Below are 25405 nucleotides of genomic sequence, written 5' to 3'. Positions count from 1 at the left end.
GGTGGGACCCAGGAAGTGGGTGGATACACCCCTTTCCTTTGATCCAGGCCGCGCTGGGACTGGGGCTGGAAGGCCTCAGAACGGGTTTGGCCGGATTATGCAAGGGGCAGCCTTGTGCTCCCCAGGCAGTGTCTGGTTTCTTTGAAACCTCCCTGCTACAATCCACTATCTCCTGTCTGGGGTGGTGTAACACCGCCCTGCGACAGGAAACCCTTTGTCCAGGACACCATCTGCTGAGTTTCCGTCAGCAGCAGGAGGCCAGACCCGTGTCTGTGGCAGAGGCATCCATTTTGTGGATCTGAGGCTCTTTTAAAATCAACCGCGTTTCAGTAAAGTAACATGTCTTCTCCCTCTAGAAGGGTGGAATGCTACCCCCTCGCCAGAACTGGCGAGGGGGTAGTATTCCAATTTGTATGACACCTTACTCGACATGTTTTGATAAAGCCAAACCAAAGTTGCTATATAACCGCGAGGATTATAAGGCACTTAATAGTATATGGTATGGCATTAACCCGGATCAGCTTAGGGAGTGGTTCCCGACAGCTGCAGACAGGCTCAGCTCATGCCAGAGCTCCATCTCACATTAAACCACGCACTCTGCCTCTTGGATTGATAAGGCCTTCCATAGGAGTGGCTCACAGGTTTATATGTGTCCAGATATAGGTTTAGATATAGGTATACTATATCTAAGCAAGGGGTGATTACACCACCTTGCCTCAGCTGAGTGATCAGCCAGTTGTGTCAATTTTAGACAGCCAGCCAGGGGTGGCAAAAGATATGCTGCAGCCCCTGGTAGGCCTTGGATGCACCTATGCCCTGGGCACCTATAGTGCTCTGTACAGGGGCTGATAAGGTGACCCAGGCCAATCTAGTTATGCACCTAGGGTACATGGAATCCATTTTATAGAGAGAGCAGATAGTTGGCCTGGTTCCCTGCTAATCAGGGCCCCAGGCTAAGTCGAAAACCAGCTAAACACAAGGCAATAAATCTGGGGTAACCATAGTCAGGTAGCCACCTTCCTACATCCACCCAGAGTACAACAGCGATTGTCCCTGGTCCCCTACTATAGATTTTTCATCAAATGTTCCTTTTAGGGCACTTTCCCCAAAATTGAAAATAGCATTGATTCTCCCTCTCCTAAAAAAGCCAAACCTGGACGCAGATAACCACAGCAATTATAGGCCAATTTCTCAGCTTTGTTTGGCTTTAGACAACCACATAGCACAGTCAGGACTGATCACTGCTTCTGAGTTTGTCAGAACAACTTCAGACAAGGGAGGGAACGCTGCCTTTATTTTGTTAGATCTTTCTGCAGCGTTCAACACCGTTAACCATGGACTTCTCAACCATCGTCTGTTTGAGTTAGGCCCTTAATCTCCTAAGATCCTTTCTCACAGTTTGTGGAATGCAATGGCCACAGTTCAACATCTTTTACACTGCCCCATGGTGTACCGCAAGAATCGGCATCAAGTCCAACTCTTTTTAATCTATACGTTACTACCTTCATTGATTAAACGTTTTGGTCACAGAAGATCTAGATAGGACTCCAGAAGGCTTCTACGACTGTAAGCAACAGATCGGGAGCTGGATGTCTAACAACTGTCTGAAACTAAACTCTGACAAAACAGAGGTACTTCTCTTTGGCATTCGCCCATCGTTCTGGTCTCTCAAATGGTGGCCTCAGAAAATGTAAGCTCCCCCAATTCCTGCTCCCAAAGTGAAAAATCTGGCAGTCCAATTTGACGAAAAGATTTCCTTTGTGGGACACTCAAGTGCCATCACCTAATTGTGTTTCTTTCTGTTTAAATCACTTAGGGAGGTTTTCCCCAATATTCCTCTGGAGTTATGCAAGGCAGTGATCCCTGCACTTGTCTTTTCAAAAATAGAGTACTGTAATGGGCTTTTTTTGACCGCACACAAGAAAGGCTAGATTGCTTCTTGGGATACCAAAACATCAGTCGGTCTTCCAATCTCTCCCTTTACACCACTGGTGTCCGGTGAGAAAGGGGGTAATGTTTAAGTCTCTGTGCATAGCTTTTAAGGCCCTTCATCTTGATGGCCCAGAATCCATCAGACAGCTCTCTCAATGGTACACCCCGGTCATATCTAAAATCAAGATAGTCACCTGGGCAGGCAAGAGTTTTGCCAAACTTTGGAACTTGATGCCCCTCAAACTAAAATCCATAAACAACCCGCTTACCTTTTGAGAGGCTCTTAAAATATGATTGTTTATTAATTAGTATAGCATCCAAATCTTTTTTTCTTTACAGTCACACTTGACGTCTGGCTAACTCACTTGTCCTTTCACCTACTGAGAATCTTAGCGACTAGACACCCTTGAGCTTTAAAAATTACAATTTAATTTCATTTCATTTGCTGCTGTGTGTGTTCCTGCTGCCGTTGGGAGACCAATTTCGAACCTCTTGCGGAACCCGCTTCGCGGGTCCCGCTGCGCTGTTGCCGCCACCGGAGCCCAGGAGTCACAGGAGCCAGCTGGGTGAGAGAGCGTGCGACAGGGCTGCGAGCGAAGGAACCGGGACTCGCTCTCCCAGGAGTCCCGGCAATCCTCCGGCCTATCATCTGGCCCGCTCTCCCTGACCGCCCCGCCCAGCTCACCCTTAAAAATCCCCGCCTCCTATTGACATTGGGGTCGTTTGCTGTGTGTGTTCCTGCTGCCGTTGGGAGACCAATTTCACTACTTGCGGAACCCGCTTCGCGGGTCCCGCTGCGCTGTTGCCGCCACCGGAGCCCAGGAGTCACAGGAGCCAGCTGGGTGAGAGAGCGTGCGACAGGGCTGCGAGCGAAGGAACCGGGACTCGCTCTCCCAGGAGTCCCGGCAATCCTCCGGCCTATCATCTGGCCCGCTCTCCCTGACCGCCCCGCCCAGCTCACCCTTAAAAATCCCCGCCTCCTATTGACATTGGGGTCGTTTGCTGTGTGTGTTCCTGCTGCCGTTGGGAGACCAATTTCACTACTTGCGGAACACGCTTCGCGGGTCCCGCTGCGCTGTTGCCGCCACCGGAGCCCAGGAGTCACAGGAGCCAGCTGGGTGAGAGAGCGTGCGACAGGGCTGCGAGCGAAGGAACCGGGACTCGCTCTCCCAGGAGTCCCGGCAATCCTCCGGCCTATCATCTGGCCCGCTCTCCCTGACCGCCCCGCCCAGCTCACCCTTAAAAATCCCCGCCTCCTATTGACATTGGGGTCGTTTGCTGTGTGTGTTCCTGCTGCCGTTGGGAGACCAATTTCACTACTTGCGGAACCCGCTTCGCGGGTCCCGCTGCGCTGTTGCCGCCACCGGAGCCCAGGAGTCACAGGAGCCAGCTGGGTGAGAGAGCGTGCGACAGGGCTGCGAGCGAAGGAACCGGGACTCGCTCTCCCAGGAGTCCCGGCAATCCTCCGGCCTATCATCTGGCCCGCTCTCCCTGACCGCCCCGCCCAGCTTATTACAGCCTTAGGCCCATATAAACCTTTGTAACCCGCTGCGCGGGAGCGCCCGGGGCGAAGCCCGGGCAAAGGGCGGGCCCTCTGAGGCCCTCGTAGGCCAGAGCAGGCCGGGCTGGGCCCACTCTCTAAAACCCACTCCGTAGGCTTGTGTTACAGGTTAGTTAATGGCTACCCTACCTGATGGGGGGTCACCTGGGAAGAATGCCAAACTTCGCAATGGGTCACTAGTCAATTACTTTCCCAAGGTACTGTCCGAGGGGGAGAAGGAATTGATCATGGCTGAACGCAGGGCTGAGCGGAGGCGTTCAATCGAAAGCTTGAAAAACAGATCCTTTATTGACTCTGCGTCTGTATCCTTGTTCACTGAGGGGGACTTAATTGACCTTGGGAGGGAAACCGTTAGTCAAGAAGGCTTCCCACTTTTACTGCGTGACTGCACATCTTCGCCTGGTATGTCCCTTGATCCTATTGTGATTGACCCCCCAACCCAGATCTCATGCCACCCTGCTGCTCCCCTGAAGCTTAAATCATTGAAATCCAAGCAACTAGTGGTTGCACAGATACATGGACCACCACCAAATAAAAAAGGAGGAAATTAAGGGCGAGACAAGGCAAAGTTAAAATTTCCCATTTAGACTTTGGCAAAGGCCCTAAATTATCTTCACCGCATGTAAGGGCTACCATGGAAGTTGCAACTACTGTAAACCCCGAGGCATCACCAATGGTGGCTACTCCGCTTGTTGAGGTCCCCAATATAGCAGTTTTAGTTAACAGTCAGGGGCCCTTATTTACAAACTCATCGACTCCTCCTCCACCTGTAGGGGATTTCGAACTTTTACTGAGGTCTCTGTTGCTACCTGTGATTGAGAGTCTTAGGAAAGTCGAAAATAGATTGACCTTAGTAGAGGCTGCCTTAAATAGTATGGCCACGGTGTCTAGGGCTCAGGGGAGTGGGGGAACACAACCAACACCTTGTACTGGGGTCTCGTCTAGCGAGACTGTAAAACCCCCAATAGCTACCCCCTCTGCTCTACTCCAGCCGTCTAAACAGTCGTTTCAGCAGCAGGGAAAGGCGGCGCCTGCTATACATAAAGAAAATCCTACAATGAACCCGATCATTTCTGTAGCTGGGACAGAAGGTGGCCCCCAAAGGCCAATGACAAAGGCTCCCCCAGTAAACAGTAGCGAGAGACAGGGGGAAGGGGGACGCACCAGAGGTCCTTTTACTAGGGTACCCCAAGTGGAAATTCCACCTCAGGCGGTGCCCTATGTAGTAGTCATGACCGGGGTTCCTCCATTAGCAGACAATAAGAAGGAAGGTTATGGCCAATTGAAAAATAAAATAATTCACTGGTTGAGGACATTCAGGCCTATAGCCCCAAATGTGGATGGAGATATTGTACATGTTAGAAGGATCTCGTGGTTGGGTAACACTAGGAAAGATATTGACCGGGATCTAGTGGTGGTCAATTTTAGAGACCCCCGTGCAGTGGACTACATTTTAAACTGGCCATATGCAGGAGGAGGAAACTCTATTACACCTAGGCCCTTAACCTACTTTTACCCGAGGCCGGTTCCTTACCCCCCCCAAACATAGGGAAGAGCCTTATGTCCTATGGCCCAAGCAGTTTGGTTACAATAGTACTCATCAGGTATTTGGCCAGCATCAGCTTTACCCTAATGGTCAGTCTGGTTGGTTTACGGTTCCACAGAGACATCACCCAAGCCACAATGGTGCAATGGAGCATCTTAGACCCTTCACCCCCTTAGATACTTTCAATAGGTTTTCACAGCTTAGTGGCATGGAGAACTGCGATTGATGCTTACAGCCTATGGAGGAGGGAGGCGGTAGACATGGAGTGAATCACCAGCAAGGAGGAATTATTTGTGACAATTCCCAGGAGGTAACCATAGATGACTCTAATGTCATCCACTCGAATATGCCTCATTTTGATGCCCCGGATATGTCTATTGTTGTTGATTGTTCTGAACCCGACAGGCAATTTTGTTGTGTGAGTAACAGCCACCAATCTAGAGGTGTAGGAATGGAGCCGGGGGGGGGGTGATTACGGCTGGGCACTCTCTAGTGCACAAGGGTTCTAGGGTAATAAACCTGATTTCCTGGAATGTAGCCGGGCTAAAAAGGAAGTTAGACATTCCTGAATGGCATGAATTCATCGAGAAGTTCGATGTCTGCCTGTTTCAAGAAACTTGGTGCTTGATACCAATTGATAAATCTGGCTACACTACCTTCTTTTCCCCAGCGATAAGTAGAGGGAAAGGTAGACCAGCAGGAGGTCTTTTAGTCTGGATAAGAACTGACCTAGATTGGGACATGGCCTCTAATGACACACAGTGTAATGATTTAATGCACCTTTCTTCCAGGGGTCATATCGAGGGGATTAGGCTTGAACTTTTTAATGTGTACGCTAGAGGGGCTGCGGGGGATAATACTTCGGCAACCATATTGAGCCTTGATTCTGCTCTAGCTAATTGCCCTCCCTCAGCCAGAATTATGGTGGGTGGCGATTTTAATTGCACGTTCGAACCTCTTCTTGGTGATGATCCACTAGGTACTGAGGAGGACGACTCCAGGTGGTCTATCCCCCCCTTGACGGTACCCCCCATCCAGAAATGGTCTGCTAGGGCAATCCAACTGAACGCCCTCACTAGGGAGCACAAATTAAGAGCCCTTAATGGCAGGACCCGGTCTGATATATTAGGTGCAATGACTTTTAACAGGCTATCGGCCCCGTCCAGAATTGATTATATTTTAATGAGTGTTAGTATGTGGATGGACCTTATTGATATGGAGGTGGTACCCACCCAGGATAGTGACCATAATCCGCTTTGCTGCAAGTTTAAATGGGGCAAAATTAAAGAGAAAGGGATGAGTGCACCGTTGAAACTAACCAAAGAGATCATCCCCTATGAAAACAATCGTAGATTGAAGTGGGACAAGGCTCAGTTAAACGCAGACCAACTAGAGACCATTAAATTTACCATCGAAGCCCTGTACAGGGACTTGGAAGTAATGGATCGGGTGGTTGCTAGCCCTCCGTGCCTTTCTTTACAACTAGATTCTGCATGTAAAGGCACGATAGATCAAGTGAGACTTTATTTCACCTCTAAAGGAAAATCCCCCAGATCAAATAGGACTCCCCCCATATCCAGCAACCCATGGTATTCATCGGACTGCAGGGGGAAGAGGAAAAGTCTGTCAGTTGCCTTGCTCTCAAGGAATCCTACTTTGGTTAGAGCGGCCAGGAGGGAGTACTTGAGAGCAATTGCTCTGGCAAAGCGCGAGTGGGAGGAGGAGTACTGGAGGGAAATAACAGACGCCGTCAGCAGGAGGGACTCGACGTTATTCTGGGATTTAATCAATAGAGCTAGGCAGGGTAAATCCCAGCCTTTAGCAACCCATATAACCAGCCTGCAATGGTTCAATCACTTTTCATCTCTGTATGGCGGCAGTGAAGATACATCTGGCCCTTTGGTTGCTTGTGGGGAGGGAAGGGATCCTGACGGGGAGACAGAGTGCTTATTTATGGCCTCCGAAGTAGTGGCAGCAATTAAACATTTGACGCCCAAAAAGGCAGCTGGGCCGGATGGGATCCCTGGGGACCTCTTGATTGCTGAACCCCTAGCCTGGGCAAATTTAATAGCCACCATAATGAATTTGTTAGTAAAGGGACACCCCGTGCCAGATTCATGGAAGGGTGCCGAGGTGGTCACAGTGTACAAGAAGGGGGCAAGAGATGACCCTGCCAACTACAGACCGATTAGTCTGATAGACATAATCCAGAAAGTGGTTGGCAGGGTCATTATCGCCAGGGTGGGCGACTGGATGGAGGAGGAAGGCATTCTCTCTCATCTGCAGGCCGGATTTCGCCAAAGGGTGGGCACGATGGACCAGGTCTTTCGGCTGTTTGGGATCTATTGGAAGGCAGTTACCATCAAGAAGGGGAGCCTATATATGGCCTTCATAGATCTCAAGACGGCCTTCGACCTGGTCCCCCGTGCTAAACTGTGGGAGATTCTGGAAAGTTTGGGCTTTCCTGGCTCACTCTTAAGATTAATTGTAAGACTCCACGAGGGGACATACGCTAGGATCAGATGGGGTACACAGGGCCAACTGACAGATAGGGTACCTGTGAGGAGTGGAGTCCGTCAAGGGTGTGTCATGGCTCCGACTCTCTTCTCCTTGTTTGTGAATGGAGTGGTGGACCATCTGAGAGGAGAAGAGACGGATGCCCCAACCCTGGCGGGGGAAAAGATCCAGACCCTGCTCTTTGCTGATGATACCTTACTGATAGCTAAATCCCCGATAGGCCTGCACAAACTCCTGCAGCGTTTCTCCTCCTTTTGTACAGAGAGAGGCCTAACCATCAACACCACTAAAACCAAATTGATGGCCTTTTCACCCGCCAAAAATTTTAAAAACAACTTTCTGCTTAACGGGACTCCCTTGGAGTTGGTCGAGGCATTCGACTATTTAGGGGTCCGGCTAAATAGCCGAATGTCCTGGAAGGATCACTTAGCGAAAATGCTATTGGGCCACAAAAGAGTGTCGGGGGTGATCTTACGAGAGTACCGGGCATCAATCAGCAAACCAGTGTCCCCGGTACTGGCCATCTACGATGGCCAGATACTCCCGGCTGCATTGTACGGCTCCGAATTATGGGGGTTCGACAATGTAAATGAGCTAACCTTAGCAGAAAATAAGTTTTTGAGAGATGTGGTGGCACTCCCTGTTTCCACCCCGCTTATCCCCTTGCGGTTAGACCTTGGAAGACGTGCCCTAAAGGATATAGTGAGGCTGCGACCATTGCTTTTTTGGGTCCGCCTGAGAAGGACTAAGGAGTTGGCCAAATATGCTGAAGTACTGGACGAGCTAATTTTACTCGACTCTGGGTGTAAAATTGGCTGGTTGAAAAATTTGAGGCTATTGGTCTCCCAATTGGGTTTGAGAGATATTTGGGAGTCTCAAGCGCCCCCGCCCAAAATGGTGATCAAGAAATTATATTGGGATTGGGTTCAGGCTGAAGCATCACGTGGTATAACAGGGGGTTCACTTACAGAGTCTTTTCTGGAGTGTAAGAGTGTAAGGAAACTTGAACCCTTCCTTGACTTGATAACTAAGCCTCTAGACAGGGCCCTCTTTTTAAAATTAAGGTACGGTACCCTCCCGGTACGCGAATTTACTTCAAAATGGTCCAACCAGGGCAGCCCCTTGCGATCTTGTCCTGGCTGTGCGGCCCCTAAAGAGTCCGTGGCCCATCTTCTTTTTGCCTGCCCCGCGTACAAAGTGGCGCGGAAAAACTGGTTGAAACCAGTATGTAAAGGTTTGGGGTTGAGGTGCCATCGCTCGGCCTTACGAGTGATTACATCGGATCTATCATCTACCCCATTGATATGCGGGGTGGCAAAGTTTTTAGGTAGTGCCTGGATTATTAGATCAAGATCTCTGGGAATGATTGCAAGGCCTCTACCTACCTAGAGTGGAGTTGTTTGAAGCTACTAATTCTGAGTGCCTGGAGTATTTTTTTTGTCTGTGGTTTTATTAATTATGTCAGTGCTCAGTCGTATTTTAAGTATGGTCAACCCTTGTTGTTGCTAGTATAATTTGATGAAATGTATTTTAAAATGTATATTGTTGTCTTTTATGGTGATCAATTTACCGAATAAAGATTTATACACACACTAATTAGTATAGCATCCAAATCTTTTTTTCTTTACAGTCACACTTGACGTCTGGCTAACTCACTTGTCCTTTCACCTACTGAGAATCTTAGCGACTAGACACCCTTGAGCTTTAAAAATTACAATTTCATTTCATTTCATTTCATATTGTGAAGCATAACATCAAGTACAGAGGTCTTTTGTGAAGTGCTTTCTAGAGCTGTGCACCATGTAATAGAGTGTGCTGTCTAGTGCAGTGTGCATTACACTGTATATTACCTTGTACCGTGTATTACTGAGTATCATCGAGTGCAAAGAGTGGCCTAGAGCAGTGTGCAGTTTAGTACTGTGAGTATCTATCACAGTGTGTAGTACAGTGGTCTCTCTAGGACAGTGTTTTGCCTAGGGCAGTGGGGGGTACTCTAGCACAGTGCACTGTCTGTGGTGTGCTCTGTAGTACAACTGTCTAGAGTAGTCTGCCCTCTAGGACAATGGGTGTTGTAGAGCTGTGTCCTCTCTGCAGTGTGCTCTGTAGTATATTTTGCTGTCTAGTGTAGTCTGCCCCCTAGGACAGCGGCTGCTTTAGAACCGTGTGCTCTATGCAGTGTTCTCTCTAGTATATTGTGTGACAGGTGGTTATAACTTATATGTGCATATATGTCAGTATTTGAAAGCAGGGAAGAGTAAGATAGTGGACAAAAATCTGAGGAGTTTAATTTCTTCTTTAATTAACATTTAAAATGATCATTTTAGGCAGGAGACAGCAAATATAAAGCCATTTTGGCTTTAAAACTAAGGAGTCTCCGGTCTGAATCATGTCTGTAAAGCAGGCAAGAATGATGTGGGTGGGCAGTGCACATATCAGTGGGGGCTGTGTGGATGTGAACAGTGCCCGTATCAGTGGGGGCTGTGTGGATGTGAGCAGTGCCCGTATCAGTGGGGGCTGTGTGGATGTGAGCAGGGCACGTATCAGTACTTTACGGCACCACTGCCAATCCTCAAATGTCCCTTTAGTGCTTTGAAACAGGATGGGAAATATCTAAAACCCACATCCTCTCCGAAATCTGTCTCGTCCTTTAGTAAGGAGCTACAACCCTAGTTTTCTGCCCTAGTTTAAGGAGCATACAAAATGTATTGCTGTGTCTGAGGTCCTGCAGCTTGGAGTCCTTGAGGTCCTGCACCTTGGTGTCTCTGAGGTCCTGCACCTTGGTGTCTCTGAGGTCCTGCACCTTGGAGTCTCTGAGGTCCTGCACCTTGGAGTCTCTGAGGTCCTGCACCTTGGAGTCTCTGAGGTCCTGCACCTTGGAGTCTCTGAGGTCCTGCACCTTGGAGTCTCTGAGGTCCTGCACCTTGGAGTCTCTGAGGTCCTGCACCTTGGAGTCTCTGAGGTCCTGCACCTTGGAGTCTCTGAGGTCCTGCACCTTGGAGTCCTTGAGGTCCTGCACCTTGTATTCTCGGCGGTCCTGCACCTTGGAGTCTCTGAGGTCCTGCACCTTGGAGTCTCTGAGGTCCTGCACCTTGGAGTCCTTGAGGTCCTGCACCTTGGAGTCTCTGAGATCCTGCACCTGGGACCCTGCTGCAAATTCTGTTTGTTGGCATCTCTTTTCAGTCTACAGTCTTTGGGTTGACTATGTCTTGCTGGCTGCTTCAAACACCTCCCTAAGATGGGTCCTCGACTTTTCTTCTTTTACTTGTTGTTGTGAGCTTCTCCCAGGTGTCGGTCTGTATAGGATCCGAGGATTAGCCCCTCTGTTACGACCCAAACTGCGTTCAGATTATCCTAAACCACGTGCACTGGGGATTCACGCAGGGCAGCTCCAAAAGTGAAATGGTGCCACCAGCAAACAGGGGCTCTTGTCTCCAATTCCTGTCTGTGTCTCTTTCACTCTCCTCTTCTCCACCTCCCTCTGCATTTCTCCCCCCTTCACTCCCTTCCTGGTCAATCGCCTTTGTCTCTTCTTCCTCCTCTCTTTCTTCTTTCCCCTTTTCTCTATTTCTCTCTCTGCGTCTTTGTTGACTGGAACACTTTCAAAGGTTCGAGGATTGGTTTGATGCTGACCCGAGGATGCTGTAGGCTAAAGGGAAGTCACTGAGGGACAAAAAGATTTCTTTCCACCAAAAGCAGATTTAAGGAACAGGGTTGGGCTCATGAGGACCGGAGGAACCCTTTGAAGACTGGAGCGATATTACTAAAGAATGAGTAAAAATTAAAGTAGGCACAGATTGAAAAAGCATTCAGATGAATTAATATCCAGATTAAAGGATCCTAATCTAACAAGTGGAGCAGTAGAGAAATCATAAAGTGTACTTTTTAATAGAATGACCAATGGATTTGTTTATACCTGGATTTCGGACAATACATGCCATTGTGACTCAGACACAGGTACAAGCCCCTTTCGGTGCTTAGTGTTTTAGTGCCTGCAGGGCATCTTAAATCAACTGTGACTTTCACTAGCCGAGGGCAAAATCTCCCAGTGCAATTTCTTCATGTGCCTCTTTATGACACTGAATGATACGGTCATAATCCATGGCTATTTTGTGTTGTCTCTTTTTTTAAACAACTGCTGCACTCCAACCACTTCTTGTTTTTATAAACGTTTTTCTTTTGGGGCTAAAACCGATGGATTGATGTGCCGTGCGTTACATGTTAGGTGAAAATATCAAGATTAGAGGTTCGCTTTAAATTTTAATAACTGCTCTAAAACCTTTCCCTTGTGGAAGTGCCAGTGTTAATAACAATTGGATGAAAGGTGTTTTTGGCACAGCCTTCTAAATATAAAGCATCTCTGTGGTATGTATCATTATGCATAAACCTCTCAATGTGGAATATTGAGCCTGAATAATAAATGTGCTATAATATTGTAACTCAGCAACCACATCACTTTGCCTCAGTTTGAAACACTGTAGTTTGCGTCTCTCTACTATACCGGTCATTATCTCGGTATTAGTTGCTTTCATATAGCTGCTAATTACATTGAAAAACTTTGCCAATTGTGCCCACTTATTTCTATTGGTAATTTAACTTTGGGTACTGCGGCAACTTGCAGTCAGATAGACACCAGTCATACGTTATGTATGTTCCTTAAACTAGGGTATGAAACTAGGGATGTAGCCATCTACGGCTGTACCCAAGCTCCTTACTATAGCCGTATAGCCTGCCGTAGAGGGCTATACCGGCTATTAAAGGCCCTCTCCAGCGTTAAAGGGAGATGGACTTTAATAGCCGGTATAGCCCAGCTACGAAGGGCTATAAGGCTATTAGAACATTCTGCCATTGGAATCCCCTCAGGCTCCCTGAAGCCTTTGTTCACAGCCAGAGCTGTGAACAAAGAAACATTGGAATGTTGGAGCTCCAGGCTTATACCAGCCATTATAAGCCCGGAGCACTCCATTGTTTTCAATGGAGCGCCCCACATTCCAATGTTCTAATAAAGGATGAGGCAGGGTTAGGGGAGGGTGTGGGTTTTAGACATTTCCAATGATGTTTCAAAGCACTAGAGGGACATTTGAGGATTGGCAGTGGCGCCGGAAAGTACTGAAGGAGGTTTTGAGTTCTCTGTGATTGTGGTAAACTTGAGGTCGTTTCTGTGGACAAAGGGGCTTTTCCTGGACACAAGAGTTTCCCTGGAGTGAGGGGGTATTTTCATAAGACTGGGCGTTTGTGGAGTTTCAAAGTCATTTTTTGAAAACTCAATTAATGATTCTTAAAATGAAAAGGAGTTTTTAAAGACTGCGGATGTTTTGAGAACAACCCAGGGGGCCTCAACACTGTTTGTAAGGTAGGAGAGTAGTTATGACGTGATCTGCATATAATAATTGTATGCGGTGGTATTGCTCTGGCATCAGAGTGGATCTGTGTGAGCTCAGTACTGACATTTCCACCCTGCAGCCAGACCTGCTCCTTACACACTGAGAGGAGGACAATAAACCAACCTTACCTGTCCAAGGTGCTTCTTACATCCTGCAAAACAAAAGAAGGACATGAGTTTCCTCAACCAGTTTTTAAATTCTCGCAGACGTTTAGGTATTAGTTGTGCAATTCAGGTTAATGCAAGGATCTCATCTAAGGAGACACAAGGGGGCCGACCTCACACCTCATAACAGACAGTCTGTGATATTCTGAATAGGGTTACATGACACAGCACAGCTTGTATGAATTTAAATTTGAATTTAAAATTATTTATAAAGCGCACATACACCAGCGGCTTCTTGGCGCTACAACTAACAAAGATCTGAGCAAAAGGGCCAGAGCTGGATAAAGGAAAAAACAAACTGCTAGTGGGTTAATTGAAGGACTTCGTGAACAGGTGAGCCTTGAGCTGCTTCCTGAATTGCGGATACAGGGTTAAGGCTCTGAGCTCAAGGGGCAGGGAGTTCCAGAGGAGAGGGGCAAGGGTCGCAAATTTTGAACCTCCCCATTTCTTTCTCCGGAACCGTGGGATTGTAAGAAGGGACTGGGTAGATGAACGTAGTTCCCTGGTGGGAACGTAGGGGGTGATCTCGGATGAGATGAAAGCCGGTGCCGTGCCCAGTCGTGCTTGAAAGGTGATGGAGGCAAGCTTAAACTGGACACGGGCACGAACAGGGAGCCAATGTAGAGACTTTAGAAGGGGAGTGGTGTGGTGGGACTTCGGGAGTTTGAACACCAGGCGCGCCGCCTGGTTTTGGATCTGTTGCAGACGCCGTAAGCTATATGCAGGTATACCTGCATATAGGGCGTTGCCGTAATCCAGGCGGGAGACGACCATGGCCAAGGTGATCAGTTTGAGGGCAGTAAAGGAAAAAAAACGGGACACTCTGCGTATAGTGCGCAGTGAAAGGAAGGACGAAGAAACCACAGAGCTAACCTGGGAGTGAAGGGTGAGTTGAGAATTAAGTTTAATGCCTAATGTTTTGACTGAGGTAGAGGGGATAGGTGGGGGGCCGAGAGAGTGGGGCCAAAATAAAGAAGACCAGGGGCTGGATGAACCACCCGTCAACACCAGCTCGGTCTTGTCTGGGTTGAGTTTCAGATGGTTGTGGTTCATCCAGTCCCGGATATGGATCATAATAGATTGGAAGTTAAGAACAGAAGAGGGGGAAGAAGACAGATTGAAGACAAGCTGGAGGTCATCCGCATAATTAAACACGGCGACCTCCATTCTTTGCAGTGAGAAAATAAGAGGGGCGATATAAAGATTAAACAAAAGAGGGGAAAGGGAAGAGCCTTGGGGGACCCCGCACTGAACTTTCCGAACGTCCGCCGTGAAATCACCCAGGCGGACTGCATGGGTGCGGTCCCTCAGGAAGGAGGATAACCAGACCAGTGCGGTGCCCCCGATCCCCGCCGCCTTGACACGGGAAAGCAAGATGGTATGATACACCGTGTCAAAAGCGGCTGAGAGATCGAGGAGGACCAAGGCCTGGGGCTGGTTGGTATCCATTCCCTCCCTGAGGTTGTCAAGGACCGAGAGGACTACGGACTCCGTAGAGTGTGCGGGCGGAACCCGGCCTGGCGGGGGGCAAGAGCTCCGTGCTTCTCCACAAAAGAGCTCAGAGCGCAGGTGACATGGCGCTCGAGCACCTTTGCCAGAAATGGCAGGAGGGAGATGGGGCGAAAATTGGCGGGGATTGAGGGGTCCGCGCCCGGCTTTTTCAAGATGGGTACAATTACCGCTGATTTGAGTGGATTAGGTACCACACCTTGGGAAAGAGAGCTATTGAGAAGGTGAAGGGGGGGGGGTCTGGACAGGTGGTGAAGATATGACAAAGAATATGAGCAGGGCAGGGATCTAATGGGGAGCCGGATTTGACAAGGGGTATTATAGAAGTCAAAGATTCCTTAGTCAGAGGGGGGAGGGTGGTGAGTTGTCCCTTGGGAGGGGGACACTGGGGATCAACAAAAGTTGGGGGGAGGGATATTGGCCTTGATGGTAGCTATTTTCTGAATGAAATAGTTATTGAGGGAGTGACAGAGTTCTTTGGAAGGGGCGGGCTTTAAAGATGTTCTGTCCGAAAACGCCAGATTATGCACGATCGAAAAAATTTCCTTTGACTGGTTCTCTGCTGCGAGGATTTTGGAGGAGAAATAGTTAGTTTTGGCCTCCAAGATATCCTTTTTGTATTGGGTCAGGATGTTAATGAACTCCAATCGCAGTGAGGGGCAATAGTTTCTCCTCCAGGCCCGCTCCGCACGACGTACCGCTAGTTTGGTGGCCTTGAGATCTTCGTTAAACCACTGATTGGCGTCCTTCTCACGCTTAGAGGTGACCCGTTTTAGAGGGGCAATGGAGTCGCAGCCTGAGGAGAGCCACTGTTCAATGGCCTTGACCTGGGAAAGGGTGGATAGACCTTGTAAGGAGGGGAGGGAAGAGGTGAGTAGGGAGGAAAGATTTTCCGGATCAACTCGTCCCCAAGCGCGGACCCAGATGTTTTTGGGGAGAGGGGGCTTGACCGGAGGGTGAATGGGAAGGGCAAATGAGATCAGGTGGTGGTCAGACCATGTGCAAGGCTAGATGGAAAGGGACTCTACGGGACAGTTCAGGGACCAGATCTCGTCTAGGATGTGACCTTTGATATGGGTAGGAGAGTGGATATGAGATGTAAAGTTGAGAGATTGAAGAGTCTCTGAAAATTCTTTTGAAGATGGACATTCTGCTGGGTCGGAGGGCCAGAAATTGAAATCACCCAGGAGTAAAATGGAGGAGTTGTTAACGGTGATCGTGGCCAGAACTTCCAAAAAGTCAGGGAGAAACAATAAAGGGGATTGAGGGGTACGATAGGTAAGTATGCAGGTAAGAGGGGGCGTGATGGAAGTGGTGCGGATAGCCAGATACTCGGTGGTGGCGATGTCTGGCAGAGACAGAGTTTGGAAGGGAAGGTGGGTACGGGCGATGACCGCCACGCCGCCCCCAGCTCTGCCAGTTAGGCGATCTGCGCGAAGGGCGTAATATGGGGCTGGTAAAGTGGCCAGTAGAGCAGGGAGGGAGTCATCACAGAACCAAGTTTCCGTTAAAAAGAGAAGATCAGGGGCATAAAGGTCTAGCAGTACCGAGAGTTTGTGCGCATGGGCTACTGCAGACCGGGTGTTTAGGTAGTATGCCGAGAGGGTTTTGGAGGTAGCAGGGAGAACATTAGAAGAGTGGAGGGGGGCGACTAGGGGAGGGGGGATGTCAAGGGGAGCAGCCGGAGACAGACCAAGAGACGAAATGCGAGAACAGGTGGAGGCTGGTAAGGACCATGGTCCCCGGAGGCAGCGTAGTTGAGCGGGGGAGTAGATGGTAGGTTGGGCAGAATGACGCGCCCCTAGCTCCGGACAGTCGCGGACGGGCGCAGACAGGCTTGCCTTAGGCGCGCCTTCGGCGCGCCCGCTGCGCCCGTCCGCTGCGCCTCCGGCCCATGCACATACTTTTATATGGTGATCAGAGGGAGGAGGGGAAAAGGAAGGGGGCGTGGCCGGTAAAGTGGGCGGAGCTAACTCGCTCGCTGTAGATGGCGGCAGCGAGGGAGGATTCCCCGAGACAGCGTCCAAATCGGCTGTCTGGGGGTCTCAAGACAGGCAAGGATCCTAGTAAGATGCCGGTGAGTGAACACACAAAATAACACAGTAAAATTTTAAAAATAGGCAAAATTAGCAGCGCTCCCGGCTTTCCGCCTCAGGAGATTGTTAGTGGGACGCGCTAGTGATCAGCGCGCCCTTTTAACCAGGTGGAAGGGGGCGTGGCCGGTAAAGAGGGCGGAGCTAACTCGCTCGCTGTAGATGGCGGCAGCGAGGGAAGATTCCCCGAGACAGCGTCCAAATCGGCTCTCTGGGGGTCTCAAGACAGGCAAGGATCCTAGTAAGATGTCGGTGAGTGAACACACAAAATAACACAGTAAAATTTTAAAAATAGGCAAAATTAGCAGCGCTCCCGGCTTTCCGCCTCAGGAGATTGTTAGTGGCATATCCCAAAAGGGCCCTCAAGACAGCAGAACTTTTAAATTCTGAGTGAGGGCAGATGGAGTACAGACTGATATAATCTGAATGCGTCATGCATTATAGCCTCTCGTTCCTGAGATCAGGCGGCATACCTGCTAAAACTCCTGCATTCCTAGAAATATTTGGTGATATACCAGAGAAACAACTAGTATCCATACTCAAAGTATACCACGCCAAAATACTTTTGGAATTAAATGTACACCTGTAAATAAACAAGTATCTCGTATAAAGCACAGGATAAGACCTTTAAGTCTCTTGTTTCTGTTAGAAAACGTTTATCCATACAAGCTGCAAAACTAGAACTGAGTAGAACACGTACTCAAAAAAATGCACTACTGTCTCCTATACCAGGGTGTTTTCGTTCACAACAGGAGGCTCTTAATACTCTGGGAGAATTGGTGACACTTGAACTGGAACAGCCTCAGTCTTTAAATTAGGTTCTATGTAAAATAAAATTGGGCTTTGCTTTGAATTGTCTCAGTTTGAAGAATAAATTATGAAATGAATGGGCTGACATAATTCAGGTAGGACATCTTTAGGGGAGGGCTAGGAATAATCTCACAAAGTACTCTGGGGGGCATGTCTTTGACTTTTCTAACAGTCTTGATCCCAACGATTCAATTGAAACTAGTTGTAGAAAGTTTAATGAAGAGATTACAGAGACCTTGGATAAAATAGTTCCATTATTAAGATAACACCCTGTAACCATCTATCTACCCCATGGTATAATGAGCCACTAAAAGCAACAAAACTAAAGTGCAGACAATTAGAAAGGAAATGATATTGGTCTTACATGGAAGAAGACAAACAACATTGAAGAAGCATAAACAGGAGATACACACAGCAGAAGCGGCTTTTACACAGATTCTATTTTAACGGCCGCTAATAGCGCAAAGAAGGCCTTTGAGGTCTTCGGGGGCTTATCTAATCCGCAGTGCTTAAAACATAATATTATTCCCATGCAGCAGTCGTGTGATGATCTTGCGGTCTTCTTTGAAAAGAAAGTCAGCAAGACCTTAGAGGACATTGGCAATTCTTCTCTGAGGTGGAAGGTTCACCTTCCAGGTACCACCATGACTGCTGCTTCTTTGTCTAATGGAGATGCTTTGGAAATGTCGAGGCTTGGGAGTGGTGAGAGCACCCACTGTAGGATTGAATCCTTTGAGCCAATTACAGAGGAAATCTTGTTAACAATCGCTTTGTCCACAACGTCTGAAATCCCCATTAGAACCTCTTCCGCCTAAACAGCTGAAAAAATGGATGGATGAGTTGGTGCCAAACATGTGGTTAGCAGTGTATGCATCGTGATGCGAATACATCCCCAGGTGAGGCACTCCGGTGAAGTTCAATCAATCATTCAAAACGTTGTGTCAAGTTGTGGATATTTATTCACAGTTCATGGTAATCAGTTCATTGATATTGTTGTCATATCAATCATGTTGACGTTGATGTAATGAGTTCAAATAACAAAAATGAAAGGGGAACACCTCCGATGCATTTCGGGCGGGTAGCCCTTTGTCAAGGAGCGCTGAAAGGGAGACAAGATGCCGTGAGGATGAGGGTAATGGGTCAAGGGTGTTAATGATAATTTTTAAGTGCCGATCAATGGTGAAAACAAGAAGACGCTGGGAATTAGTGAAGGAGAGTGGGGGGTGAACAGGACGGGGTAGCGTCAGCGCGTGACGAGGTTAAAAGGAAGTGCAGGTGTGGGTTCGGGGTGCCGCCAGCGCGTGCAACGCTTCCTCTAACTTACTTCTGAATGCGGGTAGTGACACTCACTACTCCGGAACTGGATAAGCTGTGCGCTTAAGCGGTTTGTGGTCGTGGGAGAACTAAAAAGCTAACGGGTAGACATGGGGGTGGAAAACGGACTAGGTGAAGGGAAAACAAAGGTATTACATGGGGGCCATCTTGGAACGGTACAGCAAAAGGTAAACGGAAAGTATAGGGGGAAGCGGGAAAGAACAATGCATGTCAGATGAAATACAATAAAGTGCATTAAATATAAATGATTCAAAGGTAACAACTATACTCAATGCGATCATTGAGACCATAAGGTTTTAGTGTCTGGAGACGATATATCCATTCAAGTTCCCTTTTGAGGAGAAATTTGCGGATGTCGATGCCTTCTTTCTTGACTACTGTTTCTAGGACAATGTATTGGAGTTGTGCAATGGTATGACGAGCTTCAACAAAGTGCATAGCAACATTGGATTTCTCATATTTCAAACGTATGTTAGACTTATGCTCATTTAAGCGTGAGTATGCAAATAGAGGAGCAAGAACATTCAAGAAATGCTTTCCAAACCTACATCCATTCTCGTTCAATACAAAGGTACTCAACCATGTTTGAATTGCAGTCACTGCAATAGTATCATCAAAGGGAACATTGTCAGACATCCTATGAAAGGCAACGCCATCAAGCTTCAAGTTAACGCCTCATGTGACACCTCGAACTTGATTTATGCCTTAAAATGCCCATGTGGTAAATTATGTCGGCAAGACAGAACAGAAAATCAAAACACGCTTAAATGAGCATAAGTCTAACATACGTTTGAAATATGAGAAATCCAATGTTGCTATGCACTTTGTTGAAGCTCGTCATACCATTGCACAACTCCAATACATTGTCCTAGAAACAGTAGTCAAGAAAGAAGGCATTAACATCCGCAAATTTCTACTCAAAAGGGAACTTGAATGGATATATCGTCTCCAGACACTAAAACCTTATGGTCTCAATGATCGCATTGAGTATAGTTGTTACCTTTGAATCATTTATATTTAATGCACTTTATTGTATTTCATCTGACATGCATTGTTCTTTCCCGCTTCCCCCTATACTTTCCGTTTACCTTTTGCTGTACCGTTCCAAGATGGCCCCCATGTAATACCTTTGTTTTCCCTTCACCTAGTACGGTTTCCACCCCCATGTCTACCCGTTAGCTTTTTAGTTCTCCCACGACCACAAACCGCTTAGGCGCACAGCTTATCCAGTTCCGGAGTAGTGAGTCTCACTACCCGCATTCAGAAGTAAGTTAGAGCAAGTGTTGCACGCGCTGGCGGCACTCCGAACCCACACCTGCACTTCCTTTTAACCTCGTCACGCGCTGACGCTACCCCGTCCTGTTCACCCCCCACTCTCCTTCACTAATTCCCAGCGTCTTCTTGTTTTCACCATTGATCGGCACTTAAAAATTATCATTAACACCCTTGACCCATTACCCTCATCCTCACGGCATCTTGTCTCCCTTTCAGCGCTCCTTGACAAAGGGCTACCCGCCCGAAATGCATCGGAGGTGTTCCCCTTTCATTTTTGTTATTTGAACTCATTACATCAACATGATTGATATGACAACAATATCAATGAACTGATTACCATGAACTGTGAATAAATATCCACAACTTGACACAACGTTTTGAATCATTGATTGAACTTTACCGGAGTGCCTCACCTGGGGATGTATTCGCATCACGATGCATACACTGCTAACCACATGAGAATCGTGTTTTGACGGAAACACGACCCACGAGTGCACACAAATACGTGTTAATTTCCTTTATCTTCTTCAAGAAACCGATACTAACCTGCAGTGCCCCTCCAAATACCCATTTCATTGGTGCCAAACATGACATTACTCTGTAATCATTCACTGAAAGACTAGTACCTCCCAGCTGGAAGAAGGCTGTGGTCCTGCCTCTGATGAAGAAGCCATCAGCAAACCCAGCGGTTTTGAGTAATTATAGGCCAATTTCTCTCCTTCGTTTCCTGGTGAAATTTCTGGAGCGTCATGTTAGTAAGATCTTAAGTTCCTTCTTAGAGTATTTCTTCTTGCTTGAGGAGAAACAGTTTGGCTTTAGATGGGCCATGATACAGAGACTGCACTGTATGAGATCCGTATGAGAGCAGATAGTGGTCAGTCTACAGTCCTTGTCCTGTTGGATTTGTCGCTCGCTTTCGATACGGTCAACCACCACACCCTGCTGACAAGGCTGGCGGACTTGGGTGTTGGTGGCACCGTATGGAAGTGGATAAATCCCTATTTGCAAGATTGCTGTCAGGTGGTGGCGCTTCCCCCTTATCAATCACTTTTTAAACATATTAAACAGGGGGTGTGTTAGAACCGGCTGTCTCTAGTTGGCAGAGGTATGCACTTCTGACAAATAGGGACACTCCTTTTCTAGTCAGGGCAAGGGGATCACACCCTTTGATAACCCCTGCTCACCCCCTCGGTAGCTTGGCAGAGCAGAACAGGCTTATCTCGGAGGCTGTGCGTTAAGCAATTATGACCACATACAGTAACACAGTGAACACGCTACAAATGGACACGACACCGTAGTATTATAAAAATAAGTATTTTTATATAAGGCTTAGCACAAGACCAAATAACGGCAAAACTGTACACAATCGGAATAAATACGTTCGGGAAGGAAAAAGGATAGTTCAAAGGTAGTTTCTTCTTTAGCACAAAAGTCTTTTAGTATCAAGCAAATCTTCTTCTTGGAAACACAGTTCTTAGCAACAGGGTAACTCACACGGGAGCTACACAACGTCGAGGCAAAGATAATCCACAGGTGTGGCGTCGACCGCGAGGAGCGCTACGTCGGGCCTGGAGTCACACGGACCCCCAACAACACAGTACCTTAGGAAAATGAAGCACACGATGATCGGCGGCGTCGGGCAATCCGGCGTCGCGTCTTCGGTGTCGATCAGGCCTCAGCAGGCGTCGTCGATGATGCGGTTGCACAGAGTGAGCAGCGCTCACGGCGTCGAAGGGCACACGGTTGATGCGATCAGCAGCGGGGCAGACACAAGGTCCTCTGGAGTTAGAGCCGTACTCCCACTCACTGGCGTTGCTGCTGGCGTCGGTCGGGCCCAGCGTCCGGTCGTCGGGATGGCTGGTCCTTTCAGAGGTGCTGGATTCACACTTCCAGCAAATAGCACTTTTAGCAGATGAAGTCCTTTAGCCCTGTGACTTCAGCAGGAGACTGGCACTCTTCCAGTCCTTGGAGATTTTCTTAGCAAGCGTGAGAGTACACACACAGTTCCTCTCTCCTGGTTCCTTGGCAAAAATAAAGAAGCGCTGCAGGATTCCCCCCAACAACAGCACACTGGCAGAAGGGGTAGGCAGTCCTTTAGATCAGCAGGCCTCTTGTCCTTGGTTACAGGGTTCCTTGTCAGAAGTGATCTGATTTCCTAGTTCAGGGGTCCTTCTCTTATACCCCTTTTCGTCTTTGATCCCTTTGTCTATGCCGGGGGTTTCCCAACATCCTGGGTCTGCGGTGGGTGGAGCGAGGCAGTAGCACCTGGCCTATTCATTGAGCCGGGCCGGGTCCTCAGACGCCCCGCAGGAGGTGGAGCCAGCATTGATACTGGCAGGAGCAGAGCTATCGCCCTCCTGGCAGGAGGTGGGGCTAGGATCGTCCATGGCAGGCACAGAGCCATCAGTCGCTTGGCAGGAGGTGGAGCCAGCATTGGCAAGGCAGGCTATCAACAACTACTCTCCCCCTACTCTCAACGTAAATGTCCCACTCATCCCACACTGACTCATCCAGACCTCTTGGAGCCACCCAGCTCCTGTCACACACACGCAAGACCAGCAGAGACCAGATATGGTTAGACAAGAAAATAGACACTTTCTAAAAGTACTATTTTCGAACCCAGAGTCCAAAAACCATCCACACCACCGGATGCGTAATTAAACCCCGAGTTCAGGGATACCAAACTCGACATTGCACCGTACTCTCCGAGCCAGCTAGGATCATAGCATTAATAATCCCGGCGGCCCATTCTAAGCAATGGAGAGCAGGCTACCTCGCAATAGTGAAGCACGAAGATGGCAGCACTTCACTATCAGGACATGCCAACTTGGTCAGGCGTGTCCTACCTTACACTTACAATGCACCCTGCCCACGGGCCTACCATAGGGGTGACTAACATGAAGTTAAGGGAAGGTTGGAGGGGCTGGCAAGTAGGTATACCTGCGCAGCCGGCGTGACAGTACAAGACTGCACGTGGGTCTCGCAATGACCGACCCGTAGACATTCTTTTACGAGGCCGCTCCTGTGGGTGGCACAACACGTGCTGCAAGCCCACGAGCGGCATTTGTATTTACCAGCCCCGGCACTCCTGGTGCACTAGACTAGGGACTGACAGTAAACCAAATAAGCCAAACATGGATACAATAGATACATCAATTTAACATAGGGAGCACTTGCGCTATGGCACTGATCAGCAGTGACACGGCGCCCAAAGCATATACCAGCAAAACATCGTAAAACAGTAGAGGCAAACAGAAAAAATGGAGGAGAGACTCAAGCCAATGATGTCAGGTCTAACACGTGTCCCCTCCAGCTGAAATGTGGGGAGAACTACCCTTGACCTAGGGAGTCCTCATCACTAAGGCGGAAAAATCTGGACAGACCATCAGCATTGGCGTGATCTGTACCAGGGCGGTGTTCCACCGTAAAGTCCATCCCCTGTAGAGAAATGGACCACCTCAACAGTTTCGGATTCTCACCCCTCATCTGCATCAACCATCTGAGGGGCCTGTGGTCTGTCTGAACCCGGAAGTGAGTCCCAAACAGGTAGGGTCTTAGCTTCTTCAGCCTCCAGACCACAGCAAATGCTTCTCTCTCTATCGCACTCCACCTCGTTTCCCTGGGAAGTAACCTCCTACTGATGAAGGCTACAGGTAAGTCTCGGCCCTCTTCATCCACCTGAGCTAGAACAGCCCCCACGCCATGCTCTGAAGCGTCCGTCTGAACAATGAATTCTTTCGAAAAGTCGGGTGCTTGGAGTATAGGTGCTGTGCACATTGCAGTTTTCAGGGTGTCAAAGGTCGTTTGACAGGCATCAGTCCAGATCACGTTTCGTGGCTGCTTCCTGGAAGTCAGCGAAGTCAAGGGGTGCACAATGTTGCTGTAATCCTTGACAAACCTCCTGTAATAACCCGTGAGTCCTAAGAAGGCTCTCACCTGCGTTTGGGTTTTGGGCGGTGCCCAAGCCAGGATGGTATCAATCTTGGGTTGCAGGGGGGCCACCTTACCGCTCCCTACTTGGTGCCCCAAGTACACCACAGAACCCTGCCCAATCTGGCACTTACTGGCTTTGATTGTGAGGCCTGCTCCGCGCAGGGCCAACAACACTTCCTGGAGGTGGCGCAAGTGTTCCTCCCAGCTGGCGCTGAACACTACGATGTCGTCCAGGTAGGCGGCACTGAATTCCTCCAGTCCAGCCAAGACCTGGTTGACCAACCTCTGGAAGGTGGCAGGGGCATTCTTCATCCCAAAGGGCATTACCCGGAACTGGTATAGCCCATCTGGTGTGGAGAATGCTGACCTCTCCTTTGCCCCCTCAGTCAAGGCGATCTGCCAGTACCCAGACGTTAAATCGAACGTACTAAGGTACCGGGCAGCCCCCAACCGATCGATGAGCTCATCGGCTCTGGGGATGGGGTGCGCGTCAGTCTTCGTGACCGAATTGAGTCCTCGGTAGTCCACGCAGAACCGGAGTTCCGGTGAAGCACCAGGCGCTGCAGCCTTCGGGACCAAGACCACTGGGCTGGCCCAAGGACTGCTAGAGGACTCAATCACCCCTAACGCGAACATTTTGGAGACCTCCTCCTTAATGTACGCTCGGACCTTGTCAGTCACCCTGTAAGCCTTGTGCTTCACAGGAGGGCTGTCTCCGGTGTCAACGTCATGGACACACCAATGCGTGACACCCGGAACCAAGGAAAACAGATCCGGGAATTGCCCCAACAGTTGGTGACAATCCTGTTTCTGCTCCAGGGTCAGTGTGTCAGAGGACCACACCATCCACCGACCCGTCTTGCTCTTTAGCACACAGGAGGTCAGGAAGAGGCTCACTCTCCTCCTCCATTCCATCATCTGTAGCTAGGAGCATGCCCACTTCGGACCTTTCTAAGTGGGGCTTCAAACGGTTGACATGCAGGACCCGCAAGGGGTTCCTGGGAGATTTCAAGTCCACCAAGTAGGTGACATCGCTCTTCTTCTCCACAACCTTAAACGGTCCAGTCCACCTGTCCTTGAGCGCACAAGGTTCCACAGGGGACATGACCCACACTTCCTGACCAGGCTGAAGCTCTACCAGAGTGGCATTCCGGTCGTACCATCGCTTCATCTCCTCCTGGCTGGCCTCCAGATTTGCCTGAGCAAGTTCTCTGAAGCGCCGAGTCTGGTTCCGAAAGGCCAGCATGTAGCTGTATACATCCTGGGGAGGTTTCCTGGGAGATTGCTCCCAGCCTTCCTTGACCAGACTCAGAGGTCCTCTTACCGGGTGACCGTATAAGAGCTCAAAG

The 25405-nt window shown here is 48.8% G+C and overlaps 1 protein-coding gene across 3 annotated transcripts in view; it reads right to left on the bottom strand.

Moving 5' to 3' along the window:
- The window catches only part of LOC147666481 (E3 ubiquitin-protein ligase TRIM39-like), a 160538-nt gene that overhangs the window by 17601 nt on the left and 117532 nt on the right, over positions 1–25405 (bottom strand). For all 3 annotated transcript variants that reach the window (XM_086949057.1, XM_086949056.1, XM_086949058.1), the window contains exon 4: positions 13066–13088. In XM_086949057.1, the coding sequence (XP_086805183.1) occupies positions 13066–13088 (23 nt within the window). The remainder of the gene's footprint in view (positions 1–13065; positions 13089–25405) is intronic.

This window comes from Lissotriton vulgaris, unplaced genomic scaffold, assembly GCF_964263255.1.
Source record: "Lissotriton vulgaris unplaced genomic scaffold, aLisVul1.2 SCAFFOLD_1036, whole genome shotgun sequence".
Lineage (NCBI taxonomy): Eukaryota > Metazoa > Chordata > Amphibia > Caudata > Salamandridae > Lissotriton > Lissotriton vulgaris.
The sequence above is the reverse complement of the archived record's forward strand: the minus strand, read 5'-3'. Positions and strand labels throughout refer to the sequence as shown.